At 47.5% G+C, this 25,364-nt stretch overlaps 1 protein-coding gene and 1 non-coding gene across 6 annotated transcripts in view; both read right to left on the minus strand.

The window, feature by feature from the left end:
- MINDY4 (MINDY lysine 48 deubiquitinase 4) overlaps positions 1 to 25,364 on the minus strand; it is a 95,858-nt gene that overhangs the window by 713 nt on the left and 69,781 nt on the right. For 4 of the 5 annotated variants that reach the window (XM_028749704.2, XM_028749701.2, XM_028749702.2 and 1 more), the window contains 3 exons: positions 13,480 to 13,660; positions 10,065 to 10,137; positions 142 to 3,817 (listed from right to left, as the gene is read on the minus strand). In XM_028749704.2, the coding sequence (XP_028605537.2) occupies positions 3,769 to 3,817; positions 10,065 to 10,137; positions 13,480 to 13,660 (303 nt within the window). In that variant the 3' untranslated portion in view covers positions 142 to 3,768. The remainder of the gene's footprint in view (positions 1 to 141; positions 3,818 to 10,064; positions 10,138 to 13,479; positions 13,661 to 25,364) is intronic. The other variant, XM_028749703.2, reaches the window with a different exon arrangement.
- Positions 11,664 to 11,736, minus strand: TRNAQ-CUG (transfer RNA glutamine (anticodon CUG)). Its single transcript has one exon. It is a non-coding gene; the product is annotated as a tRNA-Gln (tRNA).

The following is a 25,364-nucleotide window of genomic DNA, read 5'->3' on the forward strand; positions in this document are numbered from 1 at the left end:
AGCAGTATCTGGAGCAGGCATAGGCAAACCCCGGCCCTCCAGATGTTTGGGACTACAATTCCCATCATCCCTGACCACTGGTCCTGTTAGCTAGGGATGATGGGAGTTGTAGTCCCAAACATCTGGAGGGCCAGAGTTTGCCTATGCCTGATCTGGAGGGACTCAGATGTTCGCTAGCTGCCCAAAGTGGCAACCCAGCCAGATGGACGGGTTATAAGTAATAAACTATTATTATTACCCTTACATGGAGTGACCCAGTCCCAGAGCTCAGAACCCTGGCAAAACATTAACTGGGTAGCCAAAGCCGTGTCCTCTGTTTTGTTTGACTACAATTCCCATCCTCCCCGATCACCATGGACAGCGGTCTGGGATGATGGGAGCTGGAGTCCATCAACAGATGGAAGACGTATCACTTTGGCTCTCCCCGATAGATGCCAATAAATCTGCGTCAGCAATGTGACCCTGCCTCCTTAGGCGGTGGAGAGGTGTTGCGGTTGTCATTTTTTAAATAATAAAACTGGTTGCAGTGGAGCAGGAAATATAGCTTGCAGTTAGGGTAGGACAGTGGTGGTAGGGACCATTTTCCACCAAAGAGGCTTGTCTCCTGGGGGGCAAAAGTAGAAGGACCAATGGACCTGACTCTTAACTTTTGTTATTATAGGCTACATTCCAGCTGCAAAAGTCAGAGGTATCTGTACACACCTCTCCTTCTATCCAGGCAAACAAGGGGCAGATTCCAGCCAGGCAAAAGCACCTGAATGGGGTTACTGTGCCCCTGAAGGACCAGGTGCGCAGCCTGGGAGTCATTTTGGACTCACAGCTGTCCATGGAGGCGCAGGTCAATTCTGTATCCAGGGTGGCTATCTACCAGCTCCACCTGGTACGCAGGCTGAGACCCTACCTGCCCACGGACTGCCTCGCCAGAGTGGTGCATGCTCTAGTTATCTCCCGCTTGGACTACTGCGATGCGCTCTATGTGGGGCTACCTTTGAAGGTGACCCGGAAACTACAACTAATCCAGAATGCGGCAGCTAGACTGGTGACTGGGGGTGGCCGCCGAGATCACGTAACACCTGTCTTGAAAGACCTACATTGGCTCCCAGTACGTTTCCGAGCACAATTCAAAGTGTTGGTGCTGACCTTTAAAGTCCTAAATGGCCTCGGCCCAGTATACCTGAAGGAGCATCTTCACCCCCATTGTTCTGCCCGGACACTGAGGTCCAGCGCTGAGGGCCTTCTGGCGGTTCCCTCATTGCGAGAAGCAAAGCTGCAGGGAACCAGGCAGAGGGCCTTCTCGGTAGTGGCACCCGCCCTATGGAACGCCCTCCCATCAGATGTCAAAGCGATAAACAACTACCTGACATTCAAAAGACATTTTAAGGCAGCCCTGTTCAGGGAAGTTTTTAATGTGTAACATCTTAGTGTATTTTTGGTCTTTGTGGAAGCCGCTCAGAGTGGCTGGGGAAACCCAGCAAGATGGGCGGGGTACGAATAATAAATTATTATTATTATTAAGGTGCAGAGCAGGACCGGTGAGGGGTGTGCCCTGTTTGGGGTGGGGGAGGAATCCTAAGGGCCAGAGACAGAGAGAGCTGGCAGGCCACATATGCCCCCAGGACTTGGGGTTCCCCACTCCTGGGCTGGAGCAAAAATAGAAAACAAGGAGGCAGTTAGCATTCAGGCCACTCTGCACACTGATGAATACTACGCGAACCTTGCAAGTGCAGACATAGGAAGTACCCAAATAACTATCTAGGTCAGGCATCCCCAACCTGCGGCCCTCCAGATATTTTGGCCTACAACTCCCATCATCCCTAGCTAACAGGACCAAGTGGTCAGGGATGATGGGAATTGTAGTCCAAAACATCTGGAGGGCCAAAGGTTGGGGATGCCTGATCTTGCTACTTCCTGGAGCTTCTGACTGACAGACAGAAGCTGTGCCTGAGACCCGGAGGTAAATGTTAGAGAGCCAATCAGCGATTGACAAAGGGGCACAAGCAATGGCATACAAAGGGATGGCGAGAGAAGCTTGGGTGACTCTCTTGACTTGGATCCCGGTGGAATTTCTACGGGGGACTTGCTTTGTTGCATTGTTGGTTATCCACTGAGATCGGGGCTGACAATCTAGCTACCTTCCCCAGTGGAAGATTGTGTCTTTGGAAGAGTAAGAAACCTTTATTTTCGCCTATTTTTTATCTGCTTCTGCGAAGTCTGGACAGGGGCGGGGACACACTGTGGGTGCGTCCTTGATAAAGCTTTTGTTCAATTTTTGCAACTCAGTCGTCTTCGCTGCACCAATTTGGTTTGGCCGTTGGATAAATTCGCAGGACCAGGGAAGTTGAATGGATGGGTTGCGGGGATATCCGCAGTTCAGGTCCTGGCAGCTCCTTAAAAAGGCCATAAAATGTTTTGGCAAGCCAGCTGTCATGATTCTAATATCTAGACTGTTTCAAAAGCACACTTAGATGCCCATCACGACGATGTATTGTGACCTGGCTTGCAGTGGGTGGCCTTTGATGCTTAAGAATTACAACTGGATAGTTCTCATTGTCCAACAATATTTTGCAGCTTGGATAAGGTGCCCCTTAGTGCAGGCACCAGTATACCCACCAGTACCTCCATAAAGGTCTCCATAAATATCACCTCAAAAATTCTCTTTGACCTCAGCTCCCATGTGTGCTGGCTCAGCCTCCTCTACACTGGACATGCCCCTTTAAAACATGACATTTCACTGGGTGCCAGGATTGGATGCCCATCGTCTGTGTGGCGTCTTCTTCCCTATTGATGGGATGGTTGGCTGGCGGTGGGGTAAGCCCCCGCCATTTTATGACTCTGTTTCTTATTCGGCTCTCTAAGAAGTGGCAACCGTTACGCCACACCACTGCAGCGGCCATCCTGTGCTATGTCACGTCCCGCCCAACGGCTGCCATTTTGTGACGGGCACCCACGGCACTTTCTCGGCATTCCAAATGGGCCTAACTGAGGCCTTCCTTGGTGGAAATAAGGGAGGACCAATGCTCTTGACCAGGCATAGGCAGACTCGGCCCTCCAGATGTTTTGGGACTACAACTCCCATCATCTCTAGCTAACAGGACCAGTGGTCAGGGATGATGGGGGTTGTAGTCCCAAAACATCTGGAGGGCTGAGTTTGACTATGCCTGCTCTTGACTTGGGTCTCTTGGTAGCCAGGAGTCAAAGGACCAACAAAAGGTTGAGGTAAAAAAGAGGGAAAATAATAATAAGCGTTGGCAGTGATACCCTTTGGTCCAGAGTGTTTGGGGAGCCACTAAGTTAGCCTAATGCTTGATCACGCCATTAGGAAGAACAGTTTCTTCTCTCATTTTTGTATGTGTGTGTGCTTGTGCACTCCGGTTTCCTTGATTTAGAACGGAGACAGTGAAAAAGAGCCAACTGTGGGCGCAGTCGGCGTTGTTTAGAAGCAGATACAATCGCAGGACGTGGATTGGATTCAGAAACGGAACTTGAGTAGATGTTGACAGATTTACTGCTCTCTCTCCCCGCAGCTTGTTTTGGCTGTCAAGGTTGGCTCTCCATTTTCACACGCGGCACGCAGCGCAGGCCCAGATGCGCGAGTGCGCACGGCCACTTGTTTACAACAATGGGAAGGAGGAGCGTGCGGCGCGCCAGATGGAATCCTGAAACGTCCTTCGGCCTCGCCGCGTGCGATGGCAGCACGCACGGCACCTTCCGGGGTTTTCCTATCGCTGTGGGAACGGGCTGGTTCTCAGTCGTTGTGGGCCGCCGCGATCACAGGATGGGTTCTGTACCGTTCCAGTCGATGACGGCGCCTTTCCACCTAAAGGCAAAGCAGAATTGTTTACTTGGATGGGTTTTAAGGTGGAATTACCACAAGACTGGCGAGGACCAGTTGAAGGAGAAATTAACAGCTGACCGTGAAAAACAACATGCAGGATCAGCCCCATCTAGTTCAATATCCTGTTCTCACACGGGACAACCAAATGCTGAGGAGATGTGCAATGCAAGCATGATCTGAGCACAAAAGCCCCTCCTGGTATTCAGAAGCATGACTTGCCTCTGGCTCTCCTCCCTTTGAGGTTTAATAATAATAATAATAATAATAATAATAATAGTTTATTTATAACCCACCCTCCCCAGCCAAGGCCGGGCTCAGGGCGGCTAACACCAGGTATAAAAACAAATGATTAAAATACAACTTAAAAACAAGATTAAAATGCAGCCTCATTTCAAACTCAAATCAAAAACTTTTTTGGGGATGAAAACCTCAAGTCTTCACCAAGGCTAACTATCCAGACTGGTCCTACGTGGGCCAGAAAAAAGCCAGGGAAGTCCCCAGATAGGAGTTCCATCACAGAAGGAGAAAGGAAAGAGGAAAGAGGGGGAGGAGATCAAGTTGATTCCAAGCCAAAGGCCAGGCGGAACAACTCTGTCTTACAGGCCCTGTGGAAAGAAATCAGATCCCGCAGGGCCCTGGTCTCATGAGGCAGAGCGTTCCACCAGGCCGGAGCCATCATTGAAAAGGCCCTGGCTCTGGTTGAGGCGAATCTGACTTCCTTAGGGCCCGGGACCTCTAGGGTGTTGCTATTTATGGACCTTCATGGATGCTTTAGCTGAGATTCCTGCATTGCAAGGGGTTACTCTTGGGGTCCCTTCCAACTCTACAATTCCACGAATCTATGATGCCAGAGCATAGCCACCATGGTTGGCATCCGTCAACAGACCTCTCCTCCTCTGTGAGCTCGGCCAGTCCTCTTTCAAAGCCATCTGTCCATCACTGCCTCCTGTGAACGTGAGTTCCACAGTTTAACTAAGTGCTGCGTCCAGAAGTACTTTATTTTTGTCTGCCTCGAATGTCCAGCATTCAGCTTCCCTGGACATCAGGGCTAGATTCGCCATTTTAAGCAAAACAAGCCCGTGCTCAGGGCATCAAGGGAAGGGCGGCACCCCAGATATTTTCCCGTTGCTGGATTTACCATGGACTGTATCACAGAGTTGCAGGGCTGGAAGGGACACCAAGGGTCATCTAGTCCAACCCCTGAAAATACAGGAATCTCAGCTGAACAAAAATAATGGCGTAGCTGACCAAAAATAAACGTTATTTTATACAAATACACCAAAATGAGCATTATTTCCCCTCTTACTGTAGGTTTCGTTTCATTTCGAAAAATCAAATTTTATTTTAAGCTTTATTGTTGTTTATATTTCGAATCAGATATATACAGGGGCACCAAAATCTTTTAAGCCCTTAGGACAGGGGTCAGCAAACTTTTTCAGCAGGGGGCCAGTCCACTGTCCCTCAGAACTTGTGGGGGGCCGGACTATATTGGGGGGGGGGAGAATGAATTCCTATGGCCCACAAATAACCCAGAGATGCATTTTAAATAAAAGCACACATTCTACTCATGTAAAAACATCAGGCAGGACCCACAAATAACCCAGAGGTGCACTTGAAATAAAAGGACACATTCTACTCATGTAAAAACACGCTGAGTCCCAGATTTAGAAGGCGATTGAGCCAGATCCGGCCCCCGGGCCTTAGGTTGCCTACCCATGATTTAGGACCTCTAAAGGACTTAATCTGGCCTTGCTAGATGTTCACGAGAGAGGGAGAGAAAAAAACTTCTCTCTATTCACTTTTTCCATGCCCTGCTACCATCCTGTCGCCTCTCACTCGCCTTACAAAACGGAACTGTTGTTCCTGAGTTGAGAGTCAAGATTCTGCGACTGAATGAGGCAAGTGAACCCTCTCAGGAGGAGCGCCTCGGCCCAACGATGACGTCACATGAACCGCCATTACAATGGGAGCTCATCAGCAAACGCTTCCTGCCGGTGGCCTTCGCAAAAGTGCCCCGAGGCTTGAATCAGCCTGGACCGATTGTTCTCTTAAGGACTCTTTTGACAGTCATGTTTATTTATGGCTATGACTTCAAAGGAGCTCCAGCGAGGAGCCAGAATCCTTGAAATACACTTGGGAGTTCAGTGGAGAGTCAATTCTCGCTTCTAAAAGCTTTTGTAACAGTGCAGGTTTGCCGCCTTAATTGACTCGGGAGTCAGTCCGGGAATGCCAACTGCACATCTTGTTTAATTTCTTTTATGTCCTCCAAACACGTATCTGTTTTTTTTAAAGACACAAAGGCCTCTCCGGGTCTCTGTTCTTCCCACTGTAACTCCGCACACAGATGCTGTAGAAACTTGGGTCTCCCACTGTTTTGGGACTACAATTCCCATCATCCACAGCCGCTGGTCCTGCTAGCTAGGGATGATGGGAGTTGTAGTCCAAAAACAGCTGGCGACTCAAGTTTGGAAAACCCTGTTGCAGATCATGCAGCTTTTGTGTCACATGTTTGCTTGGTTTTTGCTTCTGCATACGTTGTTTTGAATGTGCAAATAAACGGGATGCAGGAATCGTCTGACTTCCTTGATTTCCACTACGTATTTGTAGGGTCAGATGATTATCCTGAACCTATCTTCAGACAGACAACCTAGACAGCATCTTAAAAAGCAGAGACATCACCTTGCCAACAAAGGTCCGTATAGTTAAAGCTAAGGTTTTCCCAGTAGTGATGTATGGAAGTGAGAGCTGGACCATCAAGAAGGCTGATCGCCAAAGAATGGATGCTTTTGAATTCTGGTGCTGGAGAAGACTCTTGAGAGTCCCATGGACTGCAAGAAGATCAAACCTCTCCATTCTGAAGGAAATCAGCCCTGAGTGCTCACTGGAAGGACAGATCCTGAAGCTGAGGCTCCAATACTTTGGCCACCTCATGAGAAGAGAAGACTCCCTGGAAAATACCCTGATGTTGGGAAAGATGGAGGGCACAAGAAGAAGGGGACGACAGAGGACAAGATGGTTGGACAGTGTTCTTGAAGCTACTAACATGAGTTTGACCAAACTGTGGGAGGCAGTGGAAGACAGGAGTGCCTGGCGTGCTCTGGTCCATAGGGTCACGAAGAGTAGTAGTAGCCATTAGAAATAAAAGGAGTTATGCTTCACAGCTAGCTTCCGCGTTATTTATACTTTGCACGAGTCTGGTGCTCACAATGCACAGTTGTGGGTCCAGTGCATTGGGACCTTCTTTCCAGAACTGGAAGGTCTCTGAAGGTGCTCCAGTCGCGTTGCCCAGTCGGGGCAGAACCAGTTGTTGAGCCCAGTCGCTGACATCGGTCGAAAGGCGTACTGACAGATGGGAGTTGTAGTCTGACAACCTCTGGAAGGTACCAGGTTGTGGGGAGGCTGACCTGGGATAGCTCCGTCGGTAGTGCATGAGACTCTTAGCCCCACGTTGAGCAAAAGAGCATCGCAGGGAGGGTTGGAATAGAACCTTTGCATTCCAGAGATATGCAGCCAAGCCAAGGGAATTCCAGGAGAGGCAGGCCTCAGGAGTTAACAAAATAAGACGGCTGCCTTAGAGATCCCGGCGAGATCAAAGTTGCAGCCTACCCTTCGGCAGAGCTAACAGAAGTTATTTCCTCTTGCTGGAGACAGTAAACAACAGGAGGATCAGGAGTGTGATATGAACCTCTCTCTCTCTCTCCCTCTCTTTTTTATTCCTTGGGGCGATGGAATACATTACAGCCACATGACATTCTGGGGGGAAAAGTCGAGAAAGGCACATTCCTTTCGTCTCTCAGATCAGAACTGAGCTTCTCGCACAGGTGACGGGAGTTGCAATGCAGTCTGAGGCTGGAAGCAGCACGAGGAAGGGTTGTGGGTCGTGTCTCCCAGTTTTTCATTTCATACATGTCAGAGGAGGATGACAGGAGACGCCCCAGAAGAAGGGTTTGCTCTTAGGGATTTGCAACACATTAAAAAACATAGTGTATCCCAAATCCACTGAAATTATTGAGCCTAGTCAGGCCTACTAAATTAGTCAAAAGGGACGCGGGAGGTGCTGTGGGTTAAACCACAGAGCCTAGGGCTTGCTGATCAGAAGGTCGGCGGTTCGAATCCCTGCGACGGGGTGAGCTCCCGTTGCTCGGTCCCTGCTCCTGCCAACCTAGCAGTTCGAAAGCACGTCAAAGTGCAAGTAGATAAATAGGTACCACTCTGGCGGGAAGGTAAATGGCGTTTCCGTGCGCTGCTCTGGTTCACCTGGACCTAATGGTCAGGGGTCCCTTTACTAAATTAGGCACACATCAAAGTAGGACTAACATGAAATGCCACTCATAAAAATGACAACATCACACCATTTATCAATTCGCACAAAATAACAAAATGTTTTGTTAATCCTCCATGGGCAAGGTAAAGGTAAAGGGACCCGTGACCATTAGGTCCAGTCATGGCCAACTCTGGGGTTCTGGCGCTCATCTCACTTTATTGGTCGAGGGAGCAGGCGTACAGCTTCTGGGTCATGTGGCCAGCATGACTAAGCTGCTTCTGGTGAACCAGAGCAGCGCATGGAAACGCCGTTTATCTTCCCGCCTGAGCGGTACCTACTTATCTACTTGCACTTTGTGCTTTTAAACTGCTAGGTTGGCAGGAGCAGGGACCGAGCAACGGGAGCTCACCCCGTTGCGGGGATTCGAACCGTCAACCTTCTGATCGGCAAGTCCTAGGCTCTGTGGTTTAATCCACAGTGCCACCCACGTCCCAATCCTCCATGGGAGGAGCAGGCAAAACATTCATTGTGCAAGGATTCCCCATTGCCATCAGATCTGTGCTGGAGGAAAAACAGTGCCTGTTCAATTTCTGGCTGCCATGCAACTGTTAAAAGCACAGGAGCCCTGCCAAGGAAAAGAAAAGCCTCTTGTAGAGGAGTGGAGAGAGTTGGTGTGTTGTCCGCACATGAACTGTGAAGGCTGAATATTTGGGTAACATATCAGATAAGTTTTCGGATGTTCTGAAGAGGAACCCCAATTGGCTTCTGGTCGCATTATCTCTGGCCAAACAAGTTGGGCTTTTGAAGCATTTAAAAACCCCTTGAATCTGTTTGAACAGAGATTACAGCAGGACAAAGATAAATACATAAACGAAAGTGTGTGTTTGCAGACGACAGTAATTTTATCTAACCTTCCGGAAATTATAAAAGTGTAAAGAAAAGAGAGTCTAAGGGAGGAGGGGGACAATTAGGCAGGTGTATTAGCAACAAAACAGGTTGCGATGTTTGAACAAAGGCTTTCATGGCAGCTGAAAAGGCTCCTCAAGTTCTCTGAAAATTGCACATAGGCTGCAGATAACGGCTTTTGCTCAGCAGTGTGCAATTTAGCCGGCATTGTTGGGAGACGTGGAACCGAGAGATGCCACCTGCATTTTCGGCCTGCAAGACTTCCCAACTACCATCTGACTATCACGTCATACCAAAAGGACTAATTGGCTGCAAGCACGTATCTGGCACTGAAGACATGCAACGCGCTTGAAAAAAATATGAACACAACAAAATAATTCTGGTAAGTGGAAGAGAAGATGATTAAGAAGAGTTTGGACTTGATATCCCGCCTTTCACTCCCCTTAAAGGTAAAGGTAAAGGTACCCCTGCCCGTACGGGCCAGTCGTGTCCGACTCTAGGGTTGCGTGCTCATCTCGCTCTAGAGGCCATGAGCCAGCGCCGTCCGGAGACACTTCCGGGTCACGTGGCCAGCGTGACGAAGCTGCAGCTGGCGAGCCAGCACCAGCGCAGCACACGGAAACACCGTTTACCTTCCCGCTATAAAGCGGTACCTATTTATCTACTTGCACTTAAGAGTGCTTTCGAACTGCTAGGTGGGCAGGAGCTGGGACTGAACGAAGGGAGCTCACCCTGCCGTGGGGATTCGAACCGCCGACCATACGATCGGCAAGTCCTAGGCACTGAGGTTTTACCCACAGCGCCACCTGCGTCCCCTTCACTCCCCTTAAGGAGTCTCAAAGCGGCCAACAATCTCCTTTCCCTTCCTCCCCCACAACAAACACTCTGTGAGGTGAGTGGGGCTGAGAGACTTCAAAGACGTGTGACTAGCACAAGGTCACCCAGCAGCTGCATGTGGAGGAGCGGGGAAGCGAACCCGGTGCACCAGATTACGAATCTACCACTCTTAATCACTACACCACGTTGGCTCTCCCTTCCCTAATGCTGGATTTCACCTACTTGGTCCGAATGCAGTGTTCCAGCGGAGGGATGAGGTCATTATCCTTTCCTTCGATGTAAGACTGTGAGGTATCTACAGGGAACAAATCAGACATCCATTAACATTGCCTGTGAGAGCATCAAGCATACTTAACGGCTGCACAATTACTTTGTTATATTGTGTTTGGATACCTGTGCAGAAATAAGTCTTGCTTCACAGCAAAATTTCTTTAGGCCCAGTGTTTTGGTCAAGACCACACCCAGTCTTAACCTGAGGAAAGGCTGACCCAAATCATCCTTCAGTCTCATCTAGGTTTTACTTAGGCTGCTGATTTTTTAGTTGCATCCTTGCCCGGGCACCAGGATATGTGCAAATTTATCGCTTTCTTGTTTCTATTTCCATTGTTGTTTCTGTTAGAATAATGCACATTTTCCTGGTGGTGCTATGGGGCCTCTTAAACTTGACTTGGTTTAGGGTTCCAGCATGTCTTTTTTTGGGTATAATTTTTATTAAATTTTCTGTTTTACAATTTGGTATGTTCATTTAAACAACCTTAAAATGTCAGCGACGTCCCTTCTTCTCTTTCCGTGGTTCATTTTGCATATATCATAAATCCCTGCATATTTTACATAAACTAAACCATTCAGTATTCCATTATTCCCTCCATCAAAACTTGTTTACACTGTTGAATTTATCTTAATGCTGCCAACGTTTTCAAGTGTACACAATTCCCCCCATATAATAAATAAACATGTTTCAATTTCCTTTATTCTTGTTCTTCTTGTTCTCTTATTCTATATGTTAGAATAACAAGTTGCACATATTCCATAAGTTTAAGTTGCCAACCCTCTTTAGTTGGGACCTCGCTTGTTTTCCATTTTTGGGCTAACAAAAAACGGGTCGCAGTAGAGGCATACATAGGGGGGTAAAGGAACCCCTGACCGTTAGTTCCAGTTGTGACCGACTCTGGGGTTGTGGCGCTCATCTCGCTTTACTGGCCGAGGGAGCCGGCGTACAGCTTCCAGGTCATGTGGCCAGCATGACTAAGCCGCTTCTGGCAAACCAGAGCAGCGCACGGAAACGCCGTTTACCTTCCCGCTGGAGTGGTATCTATTTATCTCCTTGCACTTTGATGTGCTTTCAAACTGCTAGGTTGGGAGGAGCAGAGACCGAGCAAAGGGAGCTCACCCCGTCATGGGGATTCGAACCGCCAACCTTCTGATTGGCAAGCCCTAGGCTCTGTGGTTTAACCCACAGCACCACCCGCGTCCCTTTTAGTGGCATACATAAATAACCTTTTTTGACACCTGGGAATTTCCATCTGAATTATCCCCAACAAAAAGAACTATGGTTGTTGTTTTTTTGGAAAAGTACTTGATTCCAGCATGTCTGAATCTGGCCCTGTTGCTGTGTGCTAAAAGGAATTTCCCCTTTCCTGTCTTCGGGCTGGAGAAATCTGATTGTCCCTTTGACAGAGGAAAAAGCAGGGGTGGGATTCGCCCCCCCCCCCCGCAGGAGATGGGCCCGGGGGCAACATTTTGGGGGCGCCTTTGTTGAGTGTGACCAGAGGCAAAAGCAAGCAGAGCAGCAACTGCGACCTCTGAAATGCAGGCATCTTTTGCCCAACATGGGACTTGAACCCATAACCCTATGATTCAGAGTCTCATGCTCTACCGGCTGAGCTATCAAGGCAGAGGTTTCTATACATAAACATCTCTCCATCACCCAGGCAAGCAAGAGGTAGCTTCAGAATTCAAAGACTTATCCCAGCCAGGCAAAATAATTCTGTCTCTATAAAATCCTTCTCTCTTTTTCCAGCTAGAGCTTTAACTTCCTTGGTCAGTTTTCCTGAAAGCTCTGTAGCCCATCATTTTGGGGACATATGCAAATGTTTTTAATAATAATAATAATAATAATAATAATAATAATAATAATAATAATAATAATTTATTTTATTTATACCCCGCCCTCCCCAGCCAAGACCGGGCTCAGGGTGGCTAACACCAGGTATAAAAACAATTGATTAAAATACAACTTAAAGATTCCTCATGCTAATTGTTGTGCAAAGGGTGGGTGGGTGGGATTTTTAGCAGGATCATGGCTGGGGAGGGAAGGGTTAAGCATCCCCTCCCTGTGTGGTTGCAGTACGGAAAAGTATCGCACCCTCCGGCCAGGCAGGGAGCTGGGACTTTTTAAAATAAAAGCCAGGCGTTTCTGCCAGCCACGAAACTGAAGCGCCATCTATTTGGGCCCTGAATTCGGCCACTGAAGCCACCTTCTGGCTATGTGATAAAGGGAGAAAGAGGCTGGCAGGGCCCAGCCCTCGGGGGGTCAAATGCTTTTGGAAACCAGAAGGGAGTTGGGGGAGAATTTCAGAGCTCAGCACCGAATTCCACTCCCCTGCGGCTTCGTTTTCCCGTCGGCTGAACGACAGCTCTCTGTTTCATAACACCCACTGCCTCGCTCCCTTGCAGTTCCTCTATGAATAGCAGCCCACAGCTCTGGAGCTATTGGCAGCCGGGGTTTCCAGGATGGTTAGACGCGTGGGTGCATTTGGAATGAAAGCAAAGAGTTTTCCTCCGTTCAAACTGTGACGCGACAATACGCCGAAGAACAAGGAAAGGGCTGGAAAAGTTTGAGCCTTGCAGGTACCATGGCAGCAGGCTGGGGGTGAAAAATGTTAAAAAAAAGCCAGAGTTATGAAGGCGTCTAAAGTGAAACCTAGTACATGAACCACAGCGGCAGGAAGTTAACAGGAAGCAGCTTTTCTCAAGCTTCGGACTACAATTCCCATCATCCATGACCACTGGGCTGGGGATGATGGGAGTTGTAGTCAACCACTTGGAGGGACCCGAAGTTTAAGGAGTCTGGGATGGTAAATAAGGAGAGTTGACAGGATGCCACAGTGAAATTGCATCTGTTTTGAATGGTGATCCAGAAATAGGATTTCGCAAATTTCAAGACAGTGAGACTAAGCAATGCCGTGTGGGAAAACTTTAAGCTAGGGGTTGCCAACTGTTTTTCCAATAGCCTCTGCTGCTGTGCTTGTAGCAACAGGTTGATGTGCAAGAATTAAGCAGGTGAGGCTCATTCCACAATTTCACCTGCTTTTTGTGCGAACTGGGATGATGTAAGGGAGCGAGTCCTTCAAACCAGAACTGAAGACCAGGATCAAATCATGGTTTGAAAAGTTCTCTTAAACCATAGTTTGCTGGCTCAAATGTAAAAGTAAACTGTGGTTTGATCAAACTTATTCAGCTGCCAAGAGGGAAGAGAAGGGGAGGAATGGAGCTCACAGAACTTGTCCTTGCCTTCCAAAACATGGTTTGGAAAATCAGGAATGAGACGTCTGAAGGCACCCTAAGCCTCTTCATGAAATGCACGATTAAAAATCACACGCCCACCCCAGTTTCAATCTTTTGTTTGTCTCCCTACCGACGGTTAGGCGGATCTCATCTTGCTGATTGGCTAAGCCATCGTAGTAATAGAGGTCAAACCGCCTCTCGGTTTTCCAGTCCGCGAGCAGATCCTTCCGTAAGCAGAAGAGCACGCTGAAATGGCTTTCGCTGCACACAACCCAGATTGGGAACTTGGGGGTCTTCAGGTAACAGCCAACCTGAGCAAAGAAGAGGGGGGGGGGAGGGCACACGTTTGGGACACGGTTATATTTTCACAACTGGATAATGCCCAAAGGCTCTTTCGATCTTATTTTCGCAGTGGAAGACCATAAGCATTTTAAGTAGTATGAGGAAAGTCCCTTCAAATGTCATTTCTGCTTCCTAGCAAAAATCACAATCATAATAATTTATTTATATGCCACTCATCTGACTGGGTTGCCCCAGCCACTCTGGGTGGCTTCCAGCAAATTGTTTCACCAGGTGAGAACGTTCCTCTTCAACTAGGCCTTTGGTTGATTGATACTCTATAGCCTTTTAAATGTGTCTGTGGGAAGGAGGGGGTTATTTTGCTGTTTTGTTTTACTTATTTACTGGTTTTTATCCTGTATTTTATTCTGTGAAGTGCCCTGAGATCTTATGATGAAGGGCAGTTTATAAATCTAATAAAATAATAATAATAAAACCACAGTAAAACATCACACATTAAAAACTCCCCTAAACAGGGCTGCCTTCAGGTGTCTTCTAAAGGTCAGATAGTTGTTTATTTCCTTGACATCTGATGGGAGGGCGTTCCACAGGGTGGGTGCCACCACTGAGAAGGCCCTCTGTCTGGTTCCCTGTAACCTCACTTCTCGCAATGAGGGAACCAACAGAAGGCCCTCGGTGCTGGACCTCAGTGTCCGGGCTGAACGATGGGGGTGGAGACGCTCCTTCAGGTATACAGGACCGAGGCTGTTTAGGGCTTTCAAGGTCAGCACCAACACTTTGAATTGTGCTTGGACATGTAGCAGCTTAATTCCATACTGCTGATGTGACATTTGAAAGCCTAGGTGTTGTTGGCAAGGCCACTTGGCAGCTCTTTGAATGAGAAGGACCGATGTTGTGAACAACATCAGAAGAGCCCTGTTGAATCTGGCCAAAGACCCATCTGATCCATCATTGTGTTCTCCCATCCTAAGCTCTTGTGATTTCTAGCAGCTCAACACCACCACCTGTCTGGCCCAAAGGAAAAGGTGGGTGAACATTTGATCATATGTGGTGGAACTGTAAGGTGGTAAAAAGATTTTGGGAAATGATATATAATGAGTTGGAAAGAAAATGTTTAAAATAACCTTTGTTAAAAAGCCTGAAGCCTTCCTTTTAGGAATTCTAGGTGCCAAAATCCCAAAGGAACAGAAAAGACTATTTATGTATGTGACCACGGCTGCACGGATGTTATTGGCCCAGAGATGGAAAGAAGATAAAGTCCCTACCGGAGAAGAATGAAAGATGAAGTTACGGGACTATGCAGAAATGGCTAAAATGACCGGAAGAGGCAGAAATAAGGAAGACCAAAATTTTAACAAGGAATGGGAATTTTTTTAAAAAAACAAAAACTTACCTTAAAGACCATTGCAAACAGTTAAATGTAGGATAGGAATATCACTTGTAGTTTAAGGTTAATTCTGGACATAATGGAAGAGGTAAAGGGTTTGGATTATCATAAAAGATGCAGGAGGAATTGATTAATGATAGGACCCGCAAACTCCAGGAGATTCCTTGGAATCTTGTTTTTATGATTTATGTTTGATATATCTCTGCAAAATTTTAAGTTGAGAAACCAAATAAATAAATTTTAAGAAAAGAAAAGAAAAGGTGGGTGAACATGCAGGTTAGAACAGTGTAAAAAAAAGGTAAAGGTACCCCTGCCCGTACGGGCCAGTCTTGACAGACTCTGGGGTTGTGCGCCCATCTCACTTAAGAGGCCAGGGGCCAGCGCTGTCCGGAGACACTTCCGGGTCACGTGGCCAGCGTGACAAAGCTGCATCTGGCGAGCCAGCGCAGCACACGGAAACGCCGTTTACCTTCCCGCCAGTAAGCGGTCCCTATTTATCTACTTGCACCCGGGGGTGCTTTTGAACTGCTAGGTTGGCAGGCGCTGGGACTGAGCAACGGGAGCGCACCCCGCCGCGGGGATTCGAACCGCCGACCTTTCGAACGGCAAGCCCTAGGCGCTGAGGCTTTTACCCACAGCGCCACCCGCGTCCCATTAGAACAGTGTAGGGAATAATAAAAATATTTCAAAAGAGGAGGAAGAAGAAGAAGAAGAAGAAGAAGAAGAAGAAGAAGAAGAAGAAGAAGAAGAAGAAGAAGAAGTAGTGAGGGGTAGGAGCAGATTCAGAGGGGCTCTTCTCTGTGAATCCCTTAACGGGTCACCATCAAATGTCCAGTGATGCAGACCTTTGATGCCAGTTCTGAATGGAACAACTGCCTTCCAAACCCTGTGTCACTATAAGGCCACCTGACCTGCTTTCTTTTTGACTGAACAATTAGATAACCTTATTTCCACCCCCTCATTGGGGGGATAAACCGTTCTCCGCCTCATTACTTTGATAATGACTATTTTTAAAGTCATTGTTCCATACAATGGTTTGTTTGTTTCTTGGGTAAATTTTTGATTTGTGAACAGAGGCCCGCAGTTATAAATACGCCGTCAGAATTAAACAAAGAGAGAGAGAGAGAGCAAAAGGTAAATTTCAAATGGGGGAAAGATAATATCGCAAGGATTTCCTCTAGAACGCGTGCATATGGAAGCATTTTGAAAAGCAAACAAGCCGTTCAGTTCTTTCCCACTCCATAAGAAACAAATTCTCAAGAATGCCGTTTGATGTGAAATGAGAAACACATTGAAACATTTCTCCGGAGCGAAACCGCAAATGCCGCTCAATTAAAAGATTTTCAAACTTTCTAGCTTCAAGGAACCTTTTCCACATCTATTTGTTCTTTAAAAACGACCGCCAAAAACCCCCCTCCATGACTAACACAGAATGCCTGTAACTTGCACAGCAGGGACAGACAGAAAGCAAGGCTGGAGATACTGGTATATTTTTGGGTGGTTTGCAGAACATTGTCAAAAATCTGTGACTCTCCACAGTTTAACAAGAACAGTGAAGAAGAAGAAGAAGAAGAAGAAGAAGAAGAAGAAGAAGAAGAAGAAGAAGAAGACTCTATCTGCCCCACCTCCTCAAAGACCTCTGGATGCATTTGCCCAGAGTCTGGTTGGCACCTCTTCTATGCCTGCAAATTTCATGCACTTTTGTAAAAAGGGGAAAGAAAGTTATATCCAAATAATGAGTCCAATTGGGAAAACACAGAGCAGCTCTGAAACAGATCAGGTTGCTTTCCAAAGCTACAGATATAGATGCATGTCACATCTTGTGGCTGGTGCCTATCCATAGCCTATATACTTTCAAAGTTAAACTGTGGATAACCAGCTTTCAAAATGCTATAGTTGTGCAGAGATATGAACGAGGTATCAGGTCAGAGCGCAGAACAAACCTCTCACCTCTATTCATTAGTTCCAACACATTCCCAGCAATCCACTGCTGTGGGGGAAATGGTGGATCCAATATGATCAGAATAACTGCAAACCTCACTGCCCTTCTGACCAATGGAGCTCTTGCATTATTCTCATAAATCTGAACAGCCGTTTTCATTTTTTGGGGAAATGTCAACCTCTTTTACAAAGGGGCCTCTTCAAAGGCATAGCAATTGCCAGGAGTTCGTGCCTGTTTTACTTCATTCCATGCTTCCGCGATGGTAAATCAATTCCTCTCAACAAGGTCACTTCCAGAACAAAAGTTCTTAACACCCAAAGGCATTTTGCTCCTTGGTTAGAGCTGAGGGGCAGATTTTTTCCTGCAGGAGTGATGGGAATGAAGCCCAGACTGCTTCTCTGCCTTCAATGTTTGCAACATCCCAAAATGTAAATACATAGCTGTCAGCTTTCAGATTTGAAAATAAGGGATCAGCAGCCTCACCTGTCCCAGAAAGAGTCTACGGGATATCTAACAATCCGGGATAGCAGCGAGAAGCAGCGGGAAACGGCGCTGAAATAAGGGAATTTCCGGCAAAAAAGAGAAGGTTGACAGCTATGCAAATAGAGGGTGGGGAATCAGGCTATTGCCATTTTTTGCAAGATAAAAGGAAGGCACTACAGCAAACAAGGCGCCCCAACAAATTGCCAAGGAGGTTACACTGGATAGTGCAGAGAAGGGAGCTAATAATGATAGCAATAATTCATTCCGTTTATGAATCACACCCTATGAAACATCTCAAAGCAATTTAGCATCAAAAACACACATAACAGGATTTCATATATAAGAACAATTTCAAAACCAATACAGATTACAGGCTGGGTTAAAAAACACCACCACCACCTCTGTTTGAAAGGCCTGTTGAAAAAGGATAGGTTTTGATAGGTGCTGAAAAGACCCAATGCCTGCCTGAAGCAAGATGGGAGGGAGTTGCAAGTATTTGACATCGACACAGACCTTTTCACTGCATCTGCAAAGCATTTCACACTGATTATCTCAGAATGCCTTCGGTACAAGAAACAGAAGCGACCTAGATTTTCCCCGAGACCTTTTTCTTTGATGGTTCTCTTTTCCTTTTCTTTCATCCCACCTCCCTAAGTGGGATAAAAGAACTCCGTCGTTCTTTATGACATCCTCACCCCTGTACACATGCCCCACAATGCCCTGGAAGGATGCCGGGTCTGGGGCGTTGTGGAGGATGCAAAATGGCGTCCAGACGAACACCACAGGAGTTGTCCCTGTCTCTTGCAGGGACGGCACAAAACGCAGTCAAACAAGGCCATGGAACCCTTTCAAGTTTGATGGCCTCCTTCCCTCCTGACTGATCTTCTGAGGGCCGCCTACAGGTGTTGGATGGAGCCAAAGGTCAAAGTGTGTGGTGCAGGATAGAAGGCAAGGCTCTCAGCTTCCACACCGGCTATGCAGCCTCTGCTGAAATGCCACTGGCGAAGGTAAAGGTAAAGGGACCCCTGACTATTAGGTCCAGTCATGGCCGACTCTGGGGTTGTGGTGCTCTTCTCGCTTTATTGGCCGAGGGAGCCGGCATACAGCTTCCGGGTCATGCGGCCAGCATGACTAAGCTGCTTCTGGGGAACCAGAGCAGCGCACGGAAATGCGATTTACCTTCCCGCTGGAGTGGTACCTATTTATCTACTTTGACATGCTTTCGAACTGCTAGGTTGGCAGGAGCAGGGACCGAGCAACGGGAGCTCACCCCGTCGCGGGGATTCGAACCGCCGGCCTTCTGATCGGCAAGTCCTAGGCTCTGTGGTTTAACCCACAGCGTCACCAGTGAAGGACAACCTGTTAAATTCCAAGGCAACCTGTTTCATGGCCGAACAGCTGTTAGGTCTCTCCCAATGTTCAGGTGAAATACGCTTCCTTGCCATTCCAATCCACTAGCTCTAGCCCTCTGGGCAACAGAGAACGTGTCTTCTCCATATTCTACCTTGACAGATACTGGAATACACCTGCCACACCGACCCTTAACCTTCCCACTACCCAGGCTGAACATACCTAGTTTTTTCAACTGGTCTTCACAGGAAATGGCTTCCAGAGCTTTCTGCACCATGGTTTCCCTCTTGTGGATGAAGCCCTAGTTTGTCAATGTCCATCCTAAACTGTGTCGCCCCAAATTGTACTCCAGATTTGGCCTGATCGGTGCAGATCAGCACAAAACTTTATTATCGAGTTCCCTTAGGTGAGCTCAGCAAAGCAGGGTCCCGAGTCAACTAAGCTAAGCTCTTTGTTTCTTATTTATATTTTCAAAATACAAAAGTGATTATTACAAATTCCACAGTGTCATGAACTATCAAGATAATGCAGTCATATAATTTACACCCTGGTCGATTACAAATTGGGGAAAAGCGTAACAGTGCATTGTTCCTTTTTAAAGTACAGTTTGATTGGAAGTTTTTCCGTCTATAAGATGCCCCCATGTATAAGACACCCCCTATTTTGGGGGACTCAGATTTAAGAAAATGGGGGGAGATGGCCCCGTGTATAAGACGCCCCCTAATTTGTGACATTATTTTTTAGGGGGGGAAACCTAGTCTTATACACAGAAAAATACGGTAGTTGTTAATGCATAGCCAAACACTGGCCTTTTATCATACGACAAGGAAATCTATACGCAATCATTTTTCTCCCATTCCAAACATAACAATAACTCTCTTCAAAAAAAGTCCATTCTACTTGAGCAAATGCCTTTTGTGTATCAATATCTAAGCACTAGTCTTGATCTATCATTATCTCTTACACTGTGATTGTCACATTACTTTACCAGATAATCTTCTATACCAGGGTTTCCCAAACTTGCGATAATCGTGTATGACTTCCGGGAGTTTAGCCTTCGCCTTCTCAGGTGAAGGTAATTTGGTTTTAAGAATAATATTTTTTCTATGATAAATTAAAATAAAAAATTAGGCCACATACCCTTTGAAACCCTTTCATATATCTCAGCAGGGAGGAGTACCACACTTGGGGAGGAAAACTGTTCTATACAAAGCAACCTTCCCCCTTAGTAATATGTTTAGGTGAAAGACAACATGGCCACCCAACATTTTATAATCCAGAGATATTGGTCTGAATAGTCCAATCTACAAGAGATCCCCTCCAAACTTAGGTTTTAATATAATGGTTCTCTCAGGGGCTGTATCCTCCACTAAGTAGTCATACATACCCAATGTTACTTTGAATGACAAGATGCTTTTATATTACTGATAATATTCACAGGAAAAGCCAACTGGGCCTGAAGCCATATTTTAACTTACTGCTCAGACTTTTCTTATAGTTTCTTTTACATCTTTAACTCTGATAAGAGTTTCCAAGAAGCTAAATCGTCACCATCCAATCAATCAAAATGCATTTTCTTCTCTGCTGTTGAAACCACATTCTGATTGGATATAGTCCACAAAATCTATCACCTGCCAACATCTCTCCCTTCTACCACTTCTTTCTGGCCATGACAATTCCATACGACTTGCTCACCCCCAAAACAAAATTACACCTTTATTGCCCGTCATTCGAACGTGTGGTAAACCAGTCTCCCAATAACAGATTCCCATCAATTCAAACTCCCAAGCTCAATCCTTGCCGAGTTCATTAATTCAACAGCCTCGGCTCCGTTTACAGTCAATCAAAAGCTACAGGTCAGTTTCTTGACATCAAATGTCCAACTCAGCTCTATAAATAATGTTTCCAGCACCACTCCTTGGCTTGAACAAGGGTTCCCAGCACAGTTTATTGAAAGATGTTCCCATCACAGTCCATTTATCAGATTCCCAACAAGGCTAAAATCAAGTACCATATTTTTGGCTCTATAGGACGCAATTTCCCCCCTCCAAAAATTAAGGGGAAATGTGTGTGCATCCTATGGAGCGAATGCAGGCTCCTTGGTTTCAGCGATAGCAACGCGAAGCCTCCAAAGTGCAGAGGGAGTGCTCCCTCCGCACTCCAGAGGCTTCGCGTTGCTTTCACTGAAGCCTGGAGAGCGAGAGGCGTCGGTGCGCACCGACCCCTCTCCCTCTCCAGGCTTCAGGGATAGCCGCCTGAAGCCTTCGGAGTGCAGCGCGAGTTCCCGCTGCGTTCTGGAGGCTTCAGGTTCCTTTTGCTGAAGCCAGGAGAGTCTTGCTCTCCTGGCTTCAGCAAAAGGAGCCCGAATACTGAGGAGTGCAGTGGGAACTTGCACTGTGCTCCGAAGGCTTCAGGGATAGCTGCACGCAGCCCCTCCGGCAGGGAGAGGCTGCATGCAGCTATGGCTTCTTTAGCCCCGTGCAGCCTCTCCCAGCTGGAGAGGTTGCGCGCAGCTAAAGAGGAAGCCAAGACTGTCTTGGCTTGTTGCATGGCCATGTGCAACCCCTTCCGGTAGGGAGAGGTTGCGTGCAGCCTGTACGCTGCTCTTTGGGGCTGGGGGGGAAATAAGATTTTTTTTCTTGATTTCCCCCTCTAAAAACTAGGTGTAGCCTATGGTCTGGTGCGCCTTATGGAGCGAAAAATATGGTACTTGCTCCTTATTCTCTTTGAAACGAAACACGTGGTGCATCTTGTCTATGGGACTAGTTGCTCTATTTGTGTCCACCCCCCGCTCCCAGTGTCTCCGCTTTGGGCAAGGACCACAGCTCACTTGTAGAAGACAAAGTTTTCATGCAAAAGCTCCAAGGTTCAATTCCTGGCATCTCCAAGGCTGGGAAGGAGATGCCTGACACTCTTGAGAGACGGCACCAGCCAGCATTGACAATATTGCAGTAGATGGACCTGTTTTCCTCCCCCTCTCATAATACCAGCACTCAAGAGCCATCCTATGAAGATTCAAAACAGACAAAAGCGCACAACGCATAAAGGACAGAACTCACTATCTCAAGATGTAATGATGGACTACAATTTGGTTGGCATTGGATAAATTCATAAAGACAGATTCATGGAGTATAATGGCTACTTGCCATGACAACTAGGTTCTGCTGTTGGAGACACTGGGAACTGCGAATCTGCTGGGCATCGTGGATGGGGAGAGGCCTGTTAAGCTCAGGTCCTGGGTCCTGCATGTGGACTTCCCAGAGGCATATGGTTAAAGGTAAAGGTAAAGGGACCCCTGACCATTAGGTCCAGTCGTGACCGACTCTGGGGTTGCGGCGCTCATCTCGCTTTATTGGCTGAGGGAGACGGTGTACAGCTTCCAGATCATGTGGCCAGCATGACTAAGCCGCTTCTGGCAAACCAGAGCAGCACATGGAAACGGCGTTTACCTTCCCACCGGAGCAGTACCTATTTATCTACTTGCACTTTGACGTGCTTTCAAACTGCTAGGTTGGCAGGAGCAGGGACCAAGCAACGGGAGCTCACCCCGTCACGGGGATTCGAACTGCTGACCTTCTGATTGGCAAGTCCTAGGCTCTGTGGTTTAACCTACAGCACCACCCACGTCCCTTCATCTGGTTAGCCACTGTAAAAACAGGATGCTGGGCTAGTTGGGCCATTGCCATTCTAATTTAAAGAGCGTAATCTGTCAAGGGTGCTTCCCCGCCAAAGGAATGCACACGGAAAAAGCTGTCTCTTTATTGTCAAAAATGACACAGTCACTTCTACAGCTCTGGAGACTTATGCACACCAATCTAACAGCTAGGCAGTTATTCCCAGGTCTGTGCACTATGGAGCAGTTGCAGCAACAGAGGACACCCCCCTCCACCAGTTTATGTACCTTCGCCCGATGGGGCTGCATGCACACAGAGACTATGCCTGCATGGAAGCTGGCTCTGCTCATCCCTCTTCAGTCCGCTGCTGGTTCTGGGAGAGGGTGGTGCAGGAGAGAGTGGAGATGCACCCGGCCCTTCACCTGCCTGACCTGCCTCTTCCTCCAACCCACCCTGTGCTCCACCCTCCAGCTCTGAAGCTTTCCCCCCTGCCTCCAACTCTTGCCTTCTGGCTGGTACAGGTCCCCACAAATCACTGGGCTCCTCTCCCAAGTCAGACCCAGCACCGCTTCCCTGCTGCACACCCGCTAGACAGCATCTTAAAAAGCAGAGACATCACCTTGCCGACAAACGTCTGTATAGTTAAAGCTATGGTTTTCCCAATAGTGATGTATGAAAGTGAGAGCTGGATAATAAAGAAGGCTGATCGCCGGAGAATGGATGCTTTTGAATTATGGTGCTGGAGGAGACTCTTGAGAGTCCCATGGACTGCAAGAAGATCAAACCTCTCAATTCTGAAGGAAATCAGCCCTGAGTGCTCACTGGAAGGACAGATCCTGAAGCTGAGGCTCCAATACTTTGGCCACCTCATGAGAAGAGAAGACTCCCTGGAAAAGACCCTGATGTTGGGAAAGATGGAGGGCACAAGGAGAAGGGGATGACAGAGGACGAGATGGTTGGACAGTGTTCTCAAAGCTACCAGCATGAGTTTGACCAAACTGCGGGAGGCAGTGGAAGACAGGAGTGCCTGGCGTGCTCTGGTCCACGGGGTCACGAAGAGGCGGACACGACTAAACAAGAACAACAACTTGTAGGGTATTGCCAGTCCTGGAATTCTATTAATCCATAAACACACACACTTGGGCAGAGTCCTGTTAGATCAGGCCTGTTCTCACAGGGGCCAAGTAGAGGCCCACGGAAAACCTGTAAGCTGGACATGAGCTTCCTCCAGGAGGCTGAATGATTTGTCATTAATAAATCGCATTCCCATATGGACAGGTCATGTCTGAAAATAAACACAAAGATCAGGCTGTTCTATGATCACTTGCAGATTTGAATAGGAATGGAGAACATGAAAAGCAACGAAGAGAGGAGAGAGGATGGAAAGAATCGAGAGGTTCAGAGTAAATATAACAAGCTCAGATCTTGACAGGGAGGTCAATCAACTGTTTGATGCAGCAGCAAAGAATAGCTAATGCTACTCTCGGCTGCACTAACAGAAATAGAATGTCCCGATCAAGGGAAGTCATAAAAAAGGTAAGGACCCCTGACAGTTAAGTCCAGTTGCGAACGACTTGGGTTGCAGAGCTCATCTTGCTTTACTGGCTGAGGGAGCTGGTGTTTGTCCGCTTCCACAGACAGTTTTTCTGGGTTATGTGGCCAAAGCATATGTCAGAGGGAAAGGGAGTATCTCTCTGTGTGTGTTCATTAGACAGTTCATTTATTTTCCCAACCTGGTTGCTGAGAATAGAGGTATATTACCATTCTAGAAAAAAGTGGCTTCATTTTATCCAATACCTGCTGCATCCACTTAGCGCTGCGTCAAACGGCTCAGCAATGCATAATGAGCATGCACCATGAAATTTACAGCATGCGGTGCATTAAAAGAAAATGTTATGAAAATGATGTATAAAAGTAAAGATAAAGGACCCCTGACAGTTAAGTCCGGTCGCAGACGACTCTGGGGTTGTGGCGCTCATCTCGCTTTACAGGCTGAGGGAGCTGATGTTTGTCTGCAGACAGTTTTTCCAGGTTATGTGGCCAGCATAACTAAGCCGCTTCTGGTGAAACCAGAGCAGCGCACAGAAACACCATTTACTTTCCCGCCAGAGTGGCACCTATATATCTACTTGCACTTTTTGACGTGCTTTCGAACTGCTAGGTTGGCAGGAGCTGGGACCGAACAACGGGAGCTCACCCCGTTGCAGGGATTTGAACCAATGGCAGATTCATACTGGGCCATCCACAGATCATTTCGCTGTATTAGTTGTTCTCCAAAGCTTCCCCCATGTTATCATGTTGTTGCTGCCTAGAAAACGCAAACGTGGGTCCAAAAAATGTCTGTGGTCTGGGAAGTTCCAGGATTCCATCAGGAAGTGCTGGGAAAGACACCAGTTGGAAACAGAGTACAGTCAACAACCATTTTGCTGGGAATCGTGGATGGGGAGAGGCCTGTTAAGCTCAGGTCCTGGGTCCTGCATGTGGGCTTCCCAGAGGCATATGGTTAAAGGTAAAGGTAAAGGGACCCCTGACCATTAGGTCCAGTCATGACCGACTCTGGGGTTGCGGCGCTCATCTCGCTTTATTGGCTGAGGGAGACGGCGTACAGCTTCCGGATCATGTGGCCAGCATGACTAAGCCGCTTCTGGCAAACCAGAGCAGCACATGGAAACGGCGTTTACCTTCCCACCGGAGCAGTACCTATTTATCTACTTGCACTTCCGGATCATGTGGCCAGCATGACTAAGCCGCTTCTGGCGAACCAGAGCAGCGCACGGAAATGCCGTTTACCTTCCCGCCGGAGTGGTACCTATTTATCTACTTGCACTTTGACATGCTTTTGAACTGCTAGGATGGCAGGAGCAGGGACCGAGCAACGGGAGCTCACCCCGTCACGGGGATTCGAAGTGCCGACCTTCTGATCAGCAGGATTCCACCAG

This window comes from Podarcis muralis, chromosome 12, assembly GCF_964188315.1.
Source record: "Podarcis muralis chromosome 12, rPodMur119.hap1.1, whole genome shotgun sequence".
NCBI classification, from domain to species: Eukaryota; Metazoa; Chordata; class Lepidosauria; order Squamata; family Lacertidae; genus Podarcis; species Podarcis muralis.